Raw genomic sequence first — 14,543 nt, 5'->3', positions numbered from 1 at the left:
ACAAACTTTCCACGAATTCAATAAAACTGCAGATCCTTTTGTAGGTGTAAGTCTTTATTATACTAATTGTACCCTTAATACATAATATTCATATCACATCATGTTGATGCTTTTATTTTGAAATCAAACATGCTTGATTTCCGGTCTTGCTCAGGCTGTCCTTGTCTAACTTGACAGCCGAGCGTCTCCCGTGCTGGCGCTCAATTGAGGGCAAAACCAAGCTGCTAATCCTACAAACATGGATACGTCCTGAAGATTAACTTCAAATCTGGCAACATTCGACCTCGACAACGTCTTTGCTTTTCTACACCGAGGAATGATTAAATCTTTGCTCCAGTCCTGATAGAAACGCAGATCTAATCTTCAAACTGGTGTGCGGTGCTCCCTCGACGATTAACTACCTCAAACTGTTTCACTGGCACTGTCTCATATTAAAGTAAAGTCAAATATTTATGTTATCTTAACCCACTTGAGTGGTTTGGGATGTAAATTATAGATTGTGTTGATTTCTCAGCTGCACCAATCAGCAACCATGATAATGCTGAAAATGACTTATCAGGAGCGTTTTATGTTTTTTTTGTGTAATCTCTGTCTCTATTATATCATTCCCCAGAAGTTAATAAAATTAGATATTCATAGTTGAGACAAATTTCTCAATCAACAACTTGTGACACTCATCACGATCTCTGATGCCCTCTTGTGGTGAGTGATGAGAAGGTCGAAGATCAGCTCAGACCACCAAAGACACTTGAGAAAGTTTTTCATCAAGCAGTAATCACGTCACATGGAGAGTTTACAGGCATTGACTCAAAGAGGATTCAAATAGAAACAAAAACAGATCAATGACTTTAGACTTCCGTCTGTGAATTGAAATATTTTGACAGAAATATTTTAAAAGAAGTAGAATTTTCAGTAGTGCTGTTGTGCACACCGATAATGTCCTTTAAAACATCTGTATAACTGACACAATATGTTTGGTTCCATTTCATATTTACTTAACATTTTGATCATTTATTTTACTTACTTATTTCATCTTTCTACTGCAACACCGATAGTCCATCCAAGCAGAAAACAAAACACCATACAGGGAACCATTTTAACAGATTCCAGACAATCCATCACATCACATACAGGTTATAGCATCTGTACATGTTTACAAAACTGCTGCTGTCTAGAGAAACACAAATTCCACACAAAGCTCTATTTAAAGCAACGGCTGTCAGCCTTTAGTTGCTGAGGGAACTGCACCTGCTAATGAAGTGTTTACCACAAAATAATTCCATTTATTGATCACGCTCATCCAGTCTATAACTGTTATACAAGGAGGTTATTTAATAATTCATCACAGCTTCTTTTTGGAGTGGTTGCAGACACTTGAAAAACAAAATGTATTGAAACACATACAAATCGGATTATTTCTCTTAACTCAACTTTAAAAAACTTTACCGGGGGCTTAATAAAAAAAGCACAACGCCTTTATTTTACAAACACGGTTACGTTTAACAACCCATATTTAGCTTTATCTCAATACAAAATCGCAAAAGTGAGTAAATAGTAGAAACAACATAAACACGCTATTTGCTCTGAGCGTCCGAATGGCTTCAGCCTTGATCTTGACCCTAGTGAACCAAACCAAATTTGTTTTAAATTTGATTCCGATGACGAGCACAGTGCTCGCTTTAATGTTTAACCAGCTGTAAAAACTCACTCACAGCTTGTGTTTATATGTATACACCAGCGTTGTTTCCCCTTTGTTGAATCCTTGATGTTTCGTAGCCTATGAAAACAGGAGTGTGTGGAACCGGATGAAAGCTGGACTGGTAGGATGCGTTGGGGTCGCTGACATAAGCCTGTGAATACGGCGTGGCGCTTTGGCTGCTGTGAAAGGAGATTCCTGGCGCGTACACACTTCCCACGTTGCTGGAGCTCCGCATTGAAGGGTGGCGAGCCGTCCCGCCCTGGTACACCACTGACACGTTGTCAGGCAGACCTGAGTTATACACGACGGGAGGATTGAGTAGTACTTCACCATTTGTCATAACCTGGGGGATGTTTTGCCATTGCGGCCCAAGCTGTTGTCCATCGTAGCCGTGGCTGGAGACACTGGAGATGGGTTGATACCTCATTTGATAGGGCTTGATGGGCACCAAGTTGTCTTGGTGGTACACGCCGAACGAGGCTTTGTCCGAGGCCACGCGGCGGCAGAGAAACAACATGGCAGATGCGAAAAGGAAAGCGCCCGTCACCCAACCGATGTAGAGAGCCTCTCCCAGCTCCCTCCGCTGGGCGTCGATCAGCAGTGGGTTGTAAAAATCTCTAATGATGACATGAGCCGTCCACGACACAGGAATGAGGACACAGACACAGGCCGCGAGCTGCATTCCACCCGCGACCATCAGAATGACGTTCTTGGCCCGGTCATTGTCCTGGATGCAGGACGTACACCTCATTCCGACCACAGCCACAAGGAGGCCCAGACCCGAGAGGGCCAGAGAGCAGCACATCAGGCCCCTGGCTGCCTGGAGGTCGGGGGGCAGAAACAGCAGCGAGTCGTAGATCTTACACTGCATCCTGATGTTGGCCTGTCTGTAGCAGTTCATCCACAAGCCCTCCCAGCGGGTTTCCATCACTACTATGTTCTCCCCGATGAAAGCTGTCACCTTCCACATGGGCATCCCCGTGGTGGCCGCCGCCCCGATCAGCCCGATCAGACCGACGCACACTGCGGCTATCTCGCAAAAACCTTCGACCATTGTGCGGGCCGTCCCAAAGTCAGCCGTGTCCAAATTCAAAAGGAGTTCAGTGAAGAATAAATTCCGAGTCAGAGTCAATGATGTGTCCACGGCTGCGTAGGTTTCCTGATCTGATGCAGTTTGTGAAGTGGAGGAGGGGGTTTGTTATGGGGAAATGCTTTGCTGTCACCTGGTTGGCTGAGGGCGATGGGGGTGAAAAAGGACCTTTGCTTACTTAGTGTTTATGGTTCCTCTGGCTATAGAGGTGTATCTGTAAACCGATATATACAGGACACAGCTTGGAACTTCAGAATCTTTTACCACTTGCTTTATTTTCATTCTCAATAATTGTATGTGATACAAATGTACATTGTGGAACATGAGCTCCTGCAGTATTGCTGTTGTCCACAGGGGAGCAGAAATGACCTTTGACGTGATTAAACTGAGAGGAGCTCACGTCACACAGTCCAAAAACAGTCATTGATTGTCGAGTAGCAGAAATATAGTTTATATAAAATGTTAGAATTACACAACTCTAGTGTCATTCAAGACATTCATACAAAAACAGGTGGGTCATTTGGGTTTAATATTTAGCAACGATGGAGAAAGACAACATTGGCATTACATCACCACATATTTTCACTATGAATCTGCAATGAAATGGACTGAACAGCTTTTGGTCGTTGAATTTGAGTTGCAAATTCTTTTCTCGTGAACGACGCCGCTGGGTCGTCCCTGTCTGGCTTCTCCTGAAGCACTGAGGCAGCTGTCCACACCTTTAACAAGCAGTTTTCAACCTGCATATCATGTTTACTCTGCCATTTGTTCAGTTTTATTTAGTGGCCAACAGCCCCAGGGCATCACCCCAAACTTAAACAAAGACTTAAAATTCTGTTACGATTGATTGGATACGCACACAACCTTTGGAATTTTAGAAACAAATATCTGTGCATTTCCTACACAATCAGTTACCAATTTAGCCCTTTCTGTCCTGAGGGAGTAACCGCCTGGTCCTGTGATCCTGCATCTAACAACAACTAAGCAGAACCATATGAGTGAAATGTGTTTTAGGGGAATTGTTTTTTTACAACACAAATGTGCAAAATACCACACAAATGTAACATTTATGTTAAAGGAAAATAGGTTCAAAATATCTGTAGTAGATAACTTCTCTGTATTACTACATAGCTCAGTCATATGTATCTAAAACAATAAACACCAAACACCTGTATCACTTTACTCAATGATTAATTCAGTTTTATATTAAGCACACATATATACAGCATACAAAATTGGTAACACAAAATAGAAAAGAAGTCTGTCAGTATGATTGATATGCGACACAAAGTAATAGAAACCATGTATGGATAGGTCATAGCTCAGTGATATCAATCTTCTGTAACCACTGCTCTTAAACCCTATAAGTGCTACATAAATGAAATATATAATTCCATGTTGGTGATTTAAAACAGAAATCCATAGCAATCTGATCTGTTTACATGTACATTTATTTATCGAAATTAGTTTTTAATTGAAATGTCTGGGATTGCACTGCCAAGCAAAGCTTTGTTAAAAAAAAGATTTCCCCACGCATATATTGACCATTACTGCAATCGTCATTACCTCAGTCAGCTCAGGTGTTTAGAGATAAGCCACACCGCTGCGTACAGAAGGGTATCTGGAATGGTAGCTGTAGTTGGTTGATGGTTGCCTTGACAGCACCGGCTGAAACTGGGGTTGTGTTTGGGGAAGAAGCACCAACTGCTGAGGCTGCAGGCGCTGCGGAGGATAGTTCATGAAGTCGGAGGTCTTTGAGTACACGTACCTCTCCGAACCTTTGTCCTCCGACTGCAGATTGCAACAAACAAACATGCATCCTCCGAATAGCAGGAAGGCGGCGGCCACCCAGCCGATGTAGAGAGCCTCGCCGAGCTCCCTTCGCTGGGCGTCTATCAGCAAAGGGTTGTAGAAGTCCCTGATGATGACGTGAGCTGTCCAGGACACGGGGACGAGGACGCAGATGCACGCAATTATGATCATGCTGCCTGCGACGATGAGGACCATCCGCTTTGCCTGATCATTGTTTTGGATACACGACGTGCACTGCATCCCCAACAATGCGATCAGCAGGCCGAGGCCGGCCAACGCCAGGGCGCAGCACATGAGCCCCCGGGCCGCCTGGAGGTCGGGAGGCAGGGCCAGGAGGGAGTCATACACCTTGCACTGCATTCTGATGTCGGCCTGCCGATAGCAATTCATCCACAGACCCTCAAAGCGGGTTTCAAAAACAATGATGTTTTCCCCAATGAAGGCCGTGACTCGCCACATCGGCATCCCGGTGCTTGCGGCCGTCCCAATAAGCCCGATCAGGGTCAATATCAAACCCACAATCTCCAGTGCTGAGTTGGCCATTACGTCCTCCTCTTATTCCTCCAAACTCATGCGTGCAATAATGTGCGGACGCGTTGTGGCTGCACCAGGAAGCAGTAGCTGGATTGACTTTGCATCCCAGTGGAGGAGGAGCAGGATGATGTTCACCTGTACAGCCTCCTCCTTGTGGACAGGACACCAGAATGGGAGTGGTGGGAATTGCGACCGGTTGCTAGGAAACGGTGGCCCCAAGGCCTTTTTCTCTTTGTGCACCTACACCGGGAGCTGCTGTAAGCTGCGAGGTTGTTTATTCAGAAGTCTCCATTTACATTCTCAAATTACACTTGAAAAGGAAGTTGAGAAAATAAAAGTGTATTATTCAACAAGGCAAGGGGTTATTTAAATAAAATATATACTTGATGTTCATGTTATGGATTAAATCTATTTATATTGAAGACACGAATCAGCTCTGTGCTTAAAATTGCCATTTGGTTGTTTAATCACTGTGTTATCCATTATGTTACAAGGAATTAGGGGTGTTTACATTGTGTTGGTTTTTTGTGGGATAGGGCTCACACTTGTGTAACCAAGTGACACTGTGTGTATTGGATTTCTTGTCTCTGGCTCTTGGCCATTAATGGCCATTAATATTTATTTTTTTGAATTGCTTCACACACATGAGTTGGCCCGCTCTCCTCAGAGTAGTGCACAATATTCAAGTTTTTACGGTATGTTGGTACACACAATTCCAACATTCATTCAACACGTTAAAGTTGTGATGGGTAATCAAGTTGTTTTAATGTCTTACTTTGCTCAGTGTGCTCAGGAAAAGCATGCCTCGGTTATAAATACATCATGGGCTGGATTGCAATCTGGTTTTACCAGTTCAGGCCCTTTTCTACTGACGACAATGGAGACAGCATTCCATTTACACACCCGTGAGCTAAACAGCAGCAGGTTTAGTGGGACATACAGAAAATAATAAACAAAAAAAACAAAATATCTTTTTGTCAACATTGCCCTTTTATTGGAAACCACAATTGACCTTTGTGCGTTTAGGCCCAAATTTTCAAGAGGAAGATGTACATTCACATCAGAAACTTCAGGTCAACTTTTGTCAACTATCGTATGAATACAGATTATAAATACATCTGGATGATCCATCTAAGCATATGGAAACAAACAAGCATTATTAGCAGATTTTATCATGATCAAAACAATATCAGTTCCATAATGAATTTTATTTGGGAAAACACTTGGCCACCTCTGAGAATGTAATGGAAATATGGCCATTTCCAGTGACCCCCTTTGGGCATATTAGTCACTTCAAACTCATTCAAACGAGCCAAATCTTGGAAGGTAAAATAAGAAAAAGAGTCCAAAATAGTCTCTGTTTAAGATTTCCATGGCTAGTACTGGCTCGGTGTGTAAGCTACTGACCCCGGCGGGGGTAATGAGTAGGGAGGCTGGTAGGTATACGCCGGCTGGTACGTGTATGGCTGGTACGTGTATGGCTGGTACGTGTATGCAGGTGGGTACCGATTTCCGTCAGGGTTGTATACAATCTTCTCCTCTGGATCCTGGGTGCGGGGAGCGTGGCGGCACAGCAGGATCACTCCGGCAGTGAAAAGCAAGGCTGAGGTCACCCAGCCGATGTAGAGAGCCTCCCCGAGCTCCCTGCGTTGGGCGTCGATCAGCAGAGGGTTGTAGAAGTCCCTGATGATGACGTGGGCGGTCCAGGACACGGGGATGATGGTAGTGAGACAGGCCAACAGGAACAGACAGCCGCCGCTGACGAGAACAATGTGCTTGGTGCGAGCCCGATGGTCCACCACTTTGGTGCACTTCATTCCCACCGCCGAAACGATAAGAGCGATTGTGGCCACGGCCACAGAGCTGCACATCAGACCCCTGGCAGCCTGAAGGTCTGGGGGCAGAAACAGCAGGGAGTCGTACACCTTGCACTGCATTCTGATGTTGGCCTGTCTGTAGCAGTTCATCCACAGACCCTCCCAGCGGGTCTCCATGACGATGATATTCTCCTCAATGAAAGCCGTCACCTTCCACATCGGCAGGCCGGTCACGGCAGCCACCCCGATTAGTCCAATGAAACCGATGATGAGGGCCACCACCTCGCAGCAGATGGCGTCCCGGCGGTCTTTCTTCTCATTTCTCTTTTTTTCCTCGTACAGGGAATCCTGATAATCTGCATACGTCTTGGCCTGCTTCTCGTCGTAGAAAGAGCCCGGGTAAGATTGAGGAGGCTTGCTGTAGCCAGTGTAAGCCGTGTAAGAGGCCATCGTGGCTGTAACAGCAGAGAGCCGGAGACCGGACTCTCCAAGCTCTAGAAACTCAGATGAGGAGAAGAGAGCCAGTGGCGGAACTTATACACCCACAAAGAAAATGCAAAGGATGCAATGCAACCTTACAGGTTGAGCTGCTTCACAAAGAGACACACGGGGACGTAACAAAGAGCTTGTTTGAAAAACAACTGCCACCAGTGACAAATCAACCATTTGGTGTTGTTAATAAGAAACCTTAATCAAAAACTGAATTAATAACATCATTAAGTCACAGTTGATCAAAAAGTGTTGTATCTCTTATACATGTACTATACAGAACACTTTTTGTTATTTTAAACTAAATAAATAATTTTGTCCCCTAAAGTTGACAAAACTTTGATTTATAAAGCATCAGCTAAATCATAAATGTAACATAAATGTTCCTAGTTAGAACTTGGAGGTAATAAATTACATGTATTAATTAAATGTGCGGTTATTCTTATCTCCTAAAGCTAATGAGAAGTTTAAATGAGTATTGTGTTTGGTACATAGTCAAATGTGTAGGACAAACTTCTGTATCTTCCTTTTACAAATATTATAGGATTGGGAGCGATGTGCAACTATCTCCTCCTTTAAATGTAAACTGAGCTGATGAAAAGGTGTTGAGCACAGAAACTTGAGTGGGATTGTTTTCATTGAAGTAATGAGACAGTATTTGGTTCTCACCCAGCTGACGGTGCACTGATGTTTTTCTGCCTTTTGCAACAAATAACGATAAACATGAGGTGTGCTTCTAGATAGTTTGGGCATTGACCGAATGACCTTTTACTATTCAGCTGCTTTTAAGACTATTATACTATGGTGTCCAAACCCAGGATTAACTCAAATGTTAATAGAACAAATATAATCACACAAGCAAACGTAGAATCAACTCTTTATTGTCTGTTCATTGTCCATAGGTAGTGTGACTACTTCAACATGAATCACTACCAAATAAAAATGATTACTGGAGAGAATTAAGCTGCTAAGTGACAGTTGATGGACCTTTTAAATATCAGAGACAGCATTTCGATGCAGCACAGTTCAGTTCTTTACACATATTGTTGATGCTCATAAAAGCTGGATGGCTTCCTCTCTAGGTACACGCTCCCGTCTTTCGGTGCATCCGTCACGTCCATAAGGTGAGTGTCGGCGTAAGGCTCTTCCTCCTTTGATCTGCGCCTGCTGTAGCTGAACAGAAGAATGACCCCAGAGATCAGGAGTACACCAGAAGTGGCCCAGCCAACGAAGAGGGCCTTCCCCAGCTCCCGCTTCTGAGAATCCAGCACCGTCGGGTTGTAGAAGTTGCTGACGACAGTATGGGCCACCCAGCTGACGGGGATGAGCGTGGTCAGAAAGGACAGCAGATGCAAACCACCTCCCAGGGCCAGGATGATGTTCTTGCCCTTTGTATTGTCGTCACAGCAGCTGCTTCTTTTGGTCCCGCACGCTGTGACGGAGAGGGAAACGACAACCAGGACTACGGACACACACATGAGCCCCCTGGCCGCCTGCAGCTCTGGCGGAAGAATGAGCAGCGAGTCATACACCTTGCACTGCATCCTGAAATCGGCTTGTCTGTAGCAGTTCATCCACAAGCCCTCCCAGAGTTCCTCCATGACGATGAGATTGGCACCAATGAAGGCGGAGACCCTCCACATGGGCAGGGCAGTGACAGCTATGGTCCCAATAAGGCCAAAGAAGCCCAGAACCAGCGCGAAGACCTCCGTTTTTGCTCTCATGGCTTAGAGTGTAGTGCAGCCTCGTCTGTCGTCGAAAGCACTGCTACGCTCGTGTCTTTTGCAGAGCCGTGGGTTTGTGATATTATCGTCATTCATGCAATGTCATCCCACTGGTTTTTGGGCTCACTCAATCATTTGTTCTTGCTAGTGTCTTTGGTACAAAGTACCGTGCATACCGTAGACAATGCTGCAGCCATGATCCCAAATATGCATGTGCATGCTTCTTTACCTTGACCACTTATTCTATGTGTACTTGTGCTCCTAGATCAATTTAAGCGACACAATAGTACCTTTTTCTTCCTGTGTGTTATACTGAGTCAGCATTAATTTGAAATGTAACATTTTATTAGAGGGGAGTTTGTGATAGAGCTGTAAACTTCACCATGGCTTCAGCGTGAGGATCATTTACTCTTTGTTAAGGATGGAGAATCGACGTGGTTTTCCTGTATAAAAATAAGACGTCATTGGAAAGAGATTAGTATGAAACTGAATCTCCCCATAGAGACGCTTTCCTTTTAACGGACTTATCCGTTATAACTTTGAAACTTTGAATTAGTCTACAGATTATATACATTATGCTGCAATGACAATAGCCATTTTAATTTGCCTCAAAATTCTTTAAAGATGACCAGGTGTCTGATTGAAGATGTGGAAAAAACAATAGAGGATTTAACAGATCTTAACAAAGAGCCACTCCTTTAGTCACACTTCAGCTGGAGGAACAAAGGCAACAACACTCTGTTGATCACCCGGTTTCTCCGAAGTAGGAGAGACGGAAAGGGGAAGGTGTGTGCGAGCAGGAGCTGCAGCGGGAGAGGTCACAAAACAGGAACAGAAACTGGAAACCTGTTGAGCAGGTTTGCTGAGTGATACTATCTTCACATCCTGAACATTAGCATCTGTTTACCTTTAGAGCACCAATAACTGCACTCAAACACAGACAAGCTGTGAAGTATTTTGTCATTAGACGACTTCTAAGCTGCCGTTGAGTAGAGTTTTGTTTTTCTCTTTGTGAAAAGGGTTCCAACTAGAAACCTGATGCACGTGAGATGATGTAGGTTGGTGGTGGTGCAGTGGCGCAGGAAGTAATGCAAATATACAGCAGACAGTGTGCCATCTGCTGTCTGTAAATGGACCCGCACATTCCCAGGTCACCAAATAGAATCAACAAATTGCATGTATTTCTTCTCCCTTCCACATTTATTTCAGTGTTAATGTGTTGATTAAAGATGCCTCATGTAATATATTCATGATTAAGTTGGTCTTTGCCAGAATAGGAGGTTGAAAATATAACTACAGCTGAAAGAATGCGTCCAATCTAAAACATCAATGAGGGATGTACAAAAACGTAACGCCCTGCATATTGTTGCATCACCTGTTCTCACAATGTGATGCAACGTTTTATTTTCTTTTTTTTTATATAAACCTGCTCAAAACTGACATTCTCCCGGAGCTTTATTGCTGTTATTTAAACAGCAGCTCAGTGCAATTTTCTGTGATTGTCTTTTTGTTTTGTGTTTATTGTTTAAGCAGGGTTTATGACAGATGAACGTGTATTTTATCCCTCAGAAATCATAACATTAGCCAGACAAAAACAACTGTAGAAATGCCAAAAAATTTAATCGCTGCTCAACACACCTGATCTAGAAATAATCATCAGCTCAAGGTGATATGTAGGATTTATTATCGGTTCATGTAGAACATGTGTTTGTCACTGTTAATAAATGGACCAATTAGACCAGATGTTTGCTTGTCATTTTCTTGTTCAGCCCAATGTGTTCTCTTTAACCTTTATTGTGGACACTGAAGGATCAATAATTTAAAAGGTCATTTTACTTTTCAATCTATTAACAATTTAAAGCTGCCCACCATTTTATTGACAAATTATCTGCCTGAAGTGGAACACTGTGTAGATCAGAAATTCTTTTATTTCTTTTTTAGCTCCCTCACGATCAACAACTCACTCCAAGTGGCTCTTACATCTCTTTAAGATCAAACGTCTTTGATCAGCCACGTAGTTCCACCGTTCTGCGGCACGATTGAGGACATTTGGGTGTTTCAAAGAAAATGTCTGCCGACCCGCAGGGAATTAGTTAATCAATAGGTTACTAAGAAAGAGGTGCTTTGAACTATAAGTAAGAAACAACAGTATTTATTATGATATCAATACATTTGTCTATATACACAGTAATAAAAATGCTGAGGGAGCACTATGAATTGTTTACAAGTCTGACTTTTTTCACTGTTCAGGCATACTGCAAGGCCCTCCCCTTGATTGCTTGAGCACATTTTGGACTTTCCTTGTGGAAAAAAATGATTACTTGGGTTCTTTGCAAACACATTAATTAACATGGGAATAAATAAAAAAATCCATTACTACTGAACAGTGTTTTTTTTCTCAGCCTAACACACAATACCTTTATAATAACTGGTGTGAACAGAGTGTGCCCACTTGGTTGGAATGCAAAGTGACATTTAGCATTCTTTAAATTGCAATACTGATCAATAAAAATGAAAAGATACAAGAAAATGGTTTCACAGTAAAACATAATCATGAAACAGCAAATTCAAGTAAAAACAGGATTGTGTTAAGTTAAAACTAATTGGAAAATCCATCTACCCTCTCTGCAAGGGGGCCTGTTACTTAATTCCATTATTAAATGTAACAAGTGAAATTTTCCAGGCTAAAAAGACAGCGTAATGTCTGTTGAACAAGAGATCAAACCATATTTGACATACATGTTAACATAGGAAAATTGTTACCAAAAAATGTCTGTATAGTCATTTGAAAATGTACAAGTGCAGTAACCTATGAAAGACAACACTGTCCATTGGAGTTAATCTATATGTTTAAGGACAAAGAATATACAGCCCTTAACTATGACAATATTTCTGAGTCACACAAACAATACCAATACCAATGTTCTAACAACTTGTTAACAGCAGGACTATAGAATGCTGCCCACATGTGCAAATGATGCCGATCAAAGCAACTTATTCAATTCCACGATTGTACCATTAGGTCATCTCTGAAAGCTTACACCTGACGTCTAAGGAACAGCATTTGATTTGGGATAAAGCTCCCTTGTTCGATTCCTGTATTGCTCCGCGTTTGATAGTACCTGTACAAAAAGCATTCAGCAAAAGTAATGAAGGATATGACTTCTACTAGCTCGACAATCAACATCAATGCCCATGCATTGTTTGTGAAGACTGATGACTGGTCTCGATGGAGCCCATGGAAAGCGGTCTGCCCGTCTGTCTCCGTGAGCCTTTATGTGCCAGATTCTGGGGACGAACCGGACTGCTGCCTTCTTACCCATATCTCATCCCGCTCCGTTTGCTTTTGATCCTCCTCCACGCTGTTATTGGCGGCGGCGCTCTGCTCGTCATCGGGGGAACTGCTGGCCTTTGGGGACTGAAGGCTCTCGCCCTCGCTGGTCTCCTCGCTCTCCAAGGACAAAGCCATGACCGGCGCCCGGAGCTCGGCCTCGGCGGACGACGCTCCGGGTGTCTGGCAGAGCTCATCGTCTTCATCACTAAGGATGTCTGTCTCCTTCACCACTTCCTTGTCCTCGTATTCTTCCAGGTCAAACTGTTGCTCCACCCAGCGGTCTGTGTCGCCTGCTAACTCGGCCTGCTGAAGCTTATCTGGTTCGGTGTCTTGCTGCAGCCGGTTGATTGAGTCGGGCTCCTGTGGTGAAGTGACTTCCTGTCCGGGCTCGCCGTCAAAAACGATGTCGGTGTCTATAGTGAACCGGTTGCGCACCAACTTCCTCCGGCCGAGCGTCCTGGTGGGTACAGATGCTGGAGAAAAAAAAGGAAAAAAAGAGGACAAGAGGATTTAACAAATAATGGAAATCAGCAAGTTAGCACAGCACATGCTTTAAGATAACATTAGTATTAATAAAAACATGGGTCATTGATTAATCAACAAAAAAACAACATTGTAGACCACAGAAAAACTAATACTATAATAAGAACGGTTGTCCTGTCTGAAAAATGTTGAGTAAAACCATATCCATGACACCCATGTCTACAACCCATGTGCGTCATCCTACCTGCGTGTTATAATGTGCATTCAGTAATCTGCGTTTACGGTTTTAGGTTCTCCCTTATACACATGAAACGTGCACTTGACTGTATTGTACTACTCAGTTTTAACACTAGGTGGAGTTACTGTCTTGAGCAACGGCAGCTTTTCCACAAAATAAGAGCAATAAAGTTTCGCCATGAAAGATGAGTATAATGTGGACCATTAGAGGAATAAGGTCAGTCCCACAACGGGGCCGAGCTAGAGCAGAAAGTGAACGGCAGCTGGCCCGCTAGTTCAACAACAGTGTTCTTTATGTGTTAACAATGCACAAGAAAAAGTCACCATAGCCTGCAAAGAGGTGTTGATTCAACACATGGCCCGTGACAGGAAACCCTTCTCAGATGGGGACTCTAAAAAAAAACACGCCACGGTGCAAGGTAGTGGGGGTGTGGCTGTTAGAATTCACTGTATCAGCCACCGATGGGCCCTTTGAGTCGAGACAGTCCAGCTTCCTCACTGTCCACCCAATCCGAGCACAAGGCCTCTACCACAGATCATTTACAGCTTTCCTCTCTGTTGCTGTTGCTGCTGCTCAACAAAGGTAAAACCTACTCAACCATCGTACATCAGAATGGTAAAGCCATCAGTGTTATTCCTTATGATGAAGAGAAGCACGAACTGAGTGGCCGTAGCTGGTTGGCAGATCTGCCTGATACTCTTAACAACAAAAATTGATGAAAAATGTAATTATTAATTATAAAGTTATTACAAATGAATAAACTTGCAAGCTGGTAATATACCTATATACCCGCACTAAATAGAGTGCTGACCAGTAATGGAAAGCTGTGATTAAGGCCGGGTTGTTTTCTATAAGTGTATTTAAATATCAAGCATAATCTACCCACATTCAACTGATTTTGCAAACGTTAATACACTACAGATGAGTCAATATACGGCATCTCTAGTGAGTGGCTCAGCGCTACATATATTTTTCTGTGCGTGAAACAAGTACGGAGACCCTCTGAAGCATCCAATCGGCCTCCACTGAGGAGGAACAAATGCAGAAGTGGGACAATTGGAGCTGTAGGGTGAGTGCAGCCACTGAGTGGCATTTACCTGCTCTATTTATGGCTGGACGGGCTCCCTTCAGGGCACAGAGGCGCTTTCCACCAAAGGGCACATACTGTTGTTTAACGGGTAAACTCTCGGTTTTTAGGAGCTGCCTGCGGTGCTTTTCCCTCAAGATGGAATGTACCGTCTTCAGAAAGTCTTTTCTACTCTCTGGTGAACTGCGGGAGACAGAAGGGACACATTATCGGTTTGTCACTCCGTAGAAAGCTGC

At 43.4% G+C, this 14,543-nt stretch overlaps 5 protein-coding genes across 10 annotated transcripts in view; all 5 read right to left on the bottom strand.

The window, feature by feature from the left end:
* Positions 1-36: 36 nt before the first annotated feature.
* On the bottom strand, positions 37-2,891 carry LOC120827083 (claudin-8). The gene has a single exon (XM_040189745.2). It carries the CDS (start codon positions 2,751-2,753, stop codon positions 1,722-1,724), a length of 1,032 nt encoding a protein of 343 aa, XP_040045679.2. The 5' UTR covers positions 2,754-2,891; the 3' UTR covers positions 37-1,721.
* A 156-nt stretch (positions 2,892-3,047) lies between these two features.
* Positions 3,048-5,257, bottom strand: cldn8.1 (claudin 8.1). Its single transcript, XM_040189737.2, has one exon. The coding sequence runs from the start codon at positions 5,142-5,144 to the stop codon at positions 4,374-4,376; it is 771 nt and encodes a 256-aa protein (XP_040045671.2). The 5' UTR covers positions 5,145-5,257; the 3' UTR covers positions 3,048-4,373.
* An 847-nt stretch (positions 5,258-6,104) lies between these two features.
* Positions 6,105-7,504, bottom strand: LOC120827067 (claudin-8). Its single transcript, XM_040189723.2, has one exon. It carries the CDS (start codon positions 7,400-7,402, stop codon positions 6,512-6,514), a length of 891 nt encoding a protein of 296 aa, XP_040045657.2. The 5' UTR covers positions 7,403-7,504; the 3' UTR covers positions 6,105-6,511.
* An 802-nt stretch (positions 7,505-8,306) lies between these two features.
* Positions 8,307-9,239, bottom strand: LOC120821124 (claudin-17-like). Its single transcript, XM_078101536.1, has one exon. It carries the CDS (start codon positions 9,163-9,165, stop codon positions 8,476-8,478), a length of 690 nt encoding a protein of 229 aa, XP_077957662.1. The 5' UTR covers positions 9,166-9,239; the 3' UTR covers positions 8,307-8,475.
* A 2,062-nt stretch (positions 9,240-11,301) lies between these two features.
* Positions 11,302-14,543, bottom strand: part of LOC120821089 (rho guanine nucleotide exchange factor TIAM1) — a 36,944-nt gene continuing 33,702 nt past the window's right edge. For all 6 annotated transcript variants that reach the window (XM_040179490.2, XM_040179521.2, XM_040179513.2 and 3 more), the window contains exons 26-27: positions 14,318-14,490; positions 11,302-12,972 (exon numbers count right to left, since the gene is read on the bottom strand). In XM_040179490.2, coding sequence (XP_040035424.2) covers positions 12,440-12,972; positions 14,318-14,490 — 706 coding nt within the window. In that variant the 3' untranslated portion in view covers positions 11,302-12,439. The remainder of the gene's footprint in view (positions 12,973-14,317; positions 14,491-14,543) is intronic.

Source organism: Gasterosteus aculeatus, chromosome 1 (assembly GCF_964276395.1).
Source record: "Gasterosteus aculeatus chromosome 1, fGasAcu3.hap1.1, whole genome shotgun sequence".
NCBI classification, from domain to species: domain Eukaryota; kingdom Metazoa; phylum Chordata; class Actinopteri; order Perciformes; family Gasterosteidae; genus Gasterosteus; species Gasterosteus aculeatus.
This window is presented reverse-complemented; position numbering and strand designations above follow the sequence as displayed.

Excerpts from the sequence above, each read along its gene's own strand:
- LOC120827083 (XM_040189745.2), bottom strand. The coding sequence starts at position 2,753 with ATGGTCGAAGGTTTTTGCGAGATAGCCGCAGTGTGCGTCGGTCTGATC.
- LOC120821124 (XM_078101536.1), bottom strand. The coding sequence starts at position 9,165 with ATGAGAGCAAAAACGGAGGTCTTCGCGCTGGTTCTGGGCTTCTTTGGC.
- LOC120827067 (XM_040189723.2), bottom strand. The coding sequence starts at position 7,402 with ATGGCCTCTTACACGGCTTACACTGGCTACAGCAAGCCTCCTCAATCT.
- cldn8.1 (XM_040189737.2), bottom strand. The coding sequence starts at position 5,144 with ATGGCCAACTCAGCACTGGAGATTGTGGGTTTGATATTGACCCTGATC.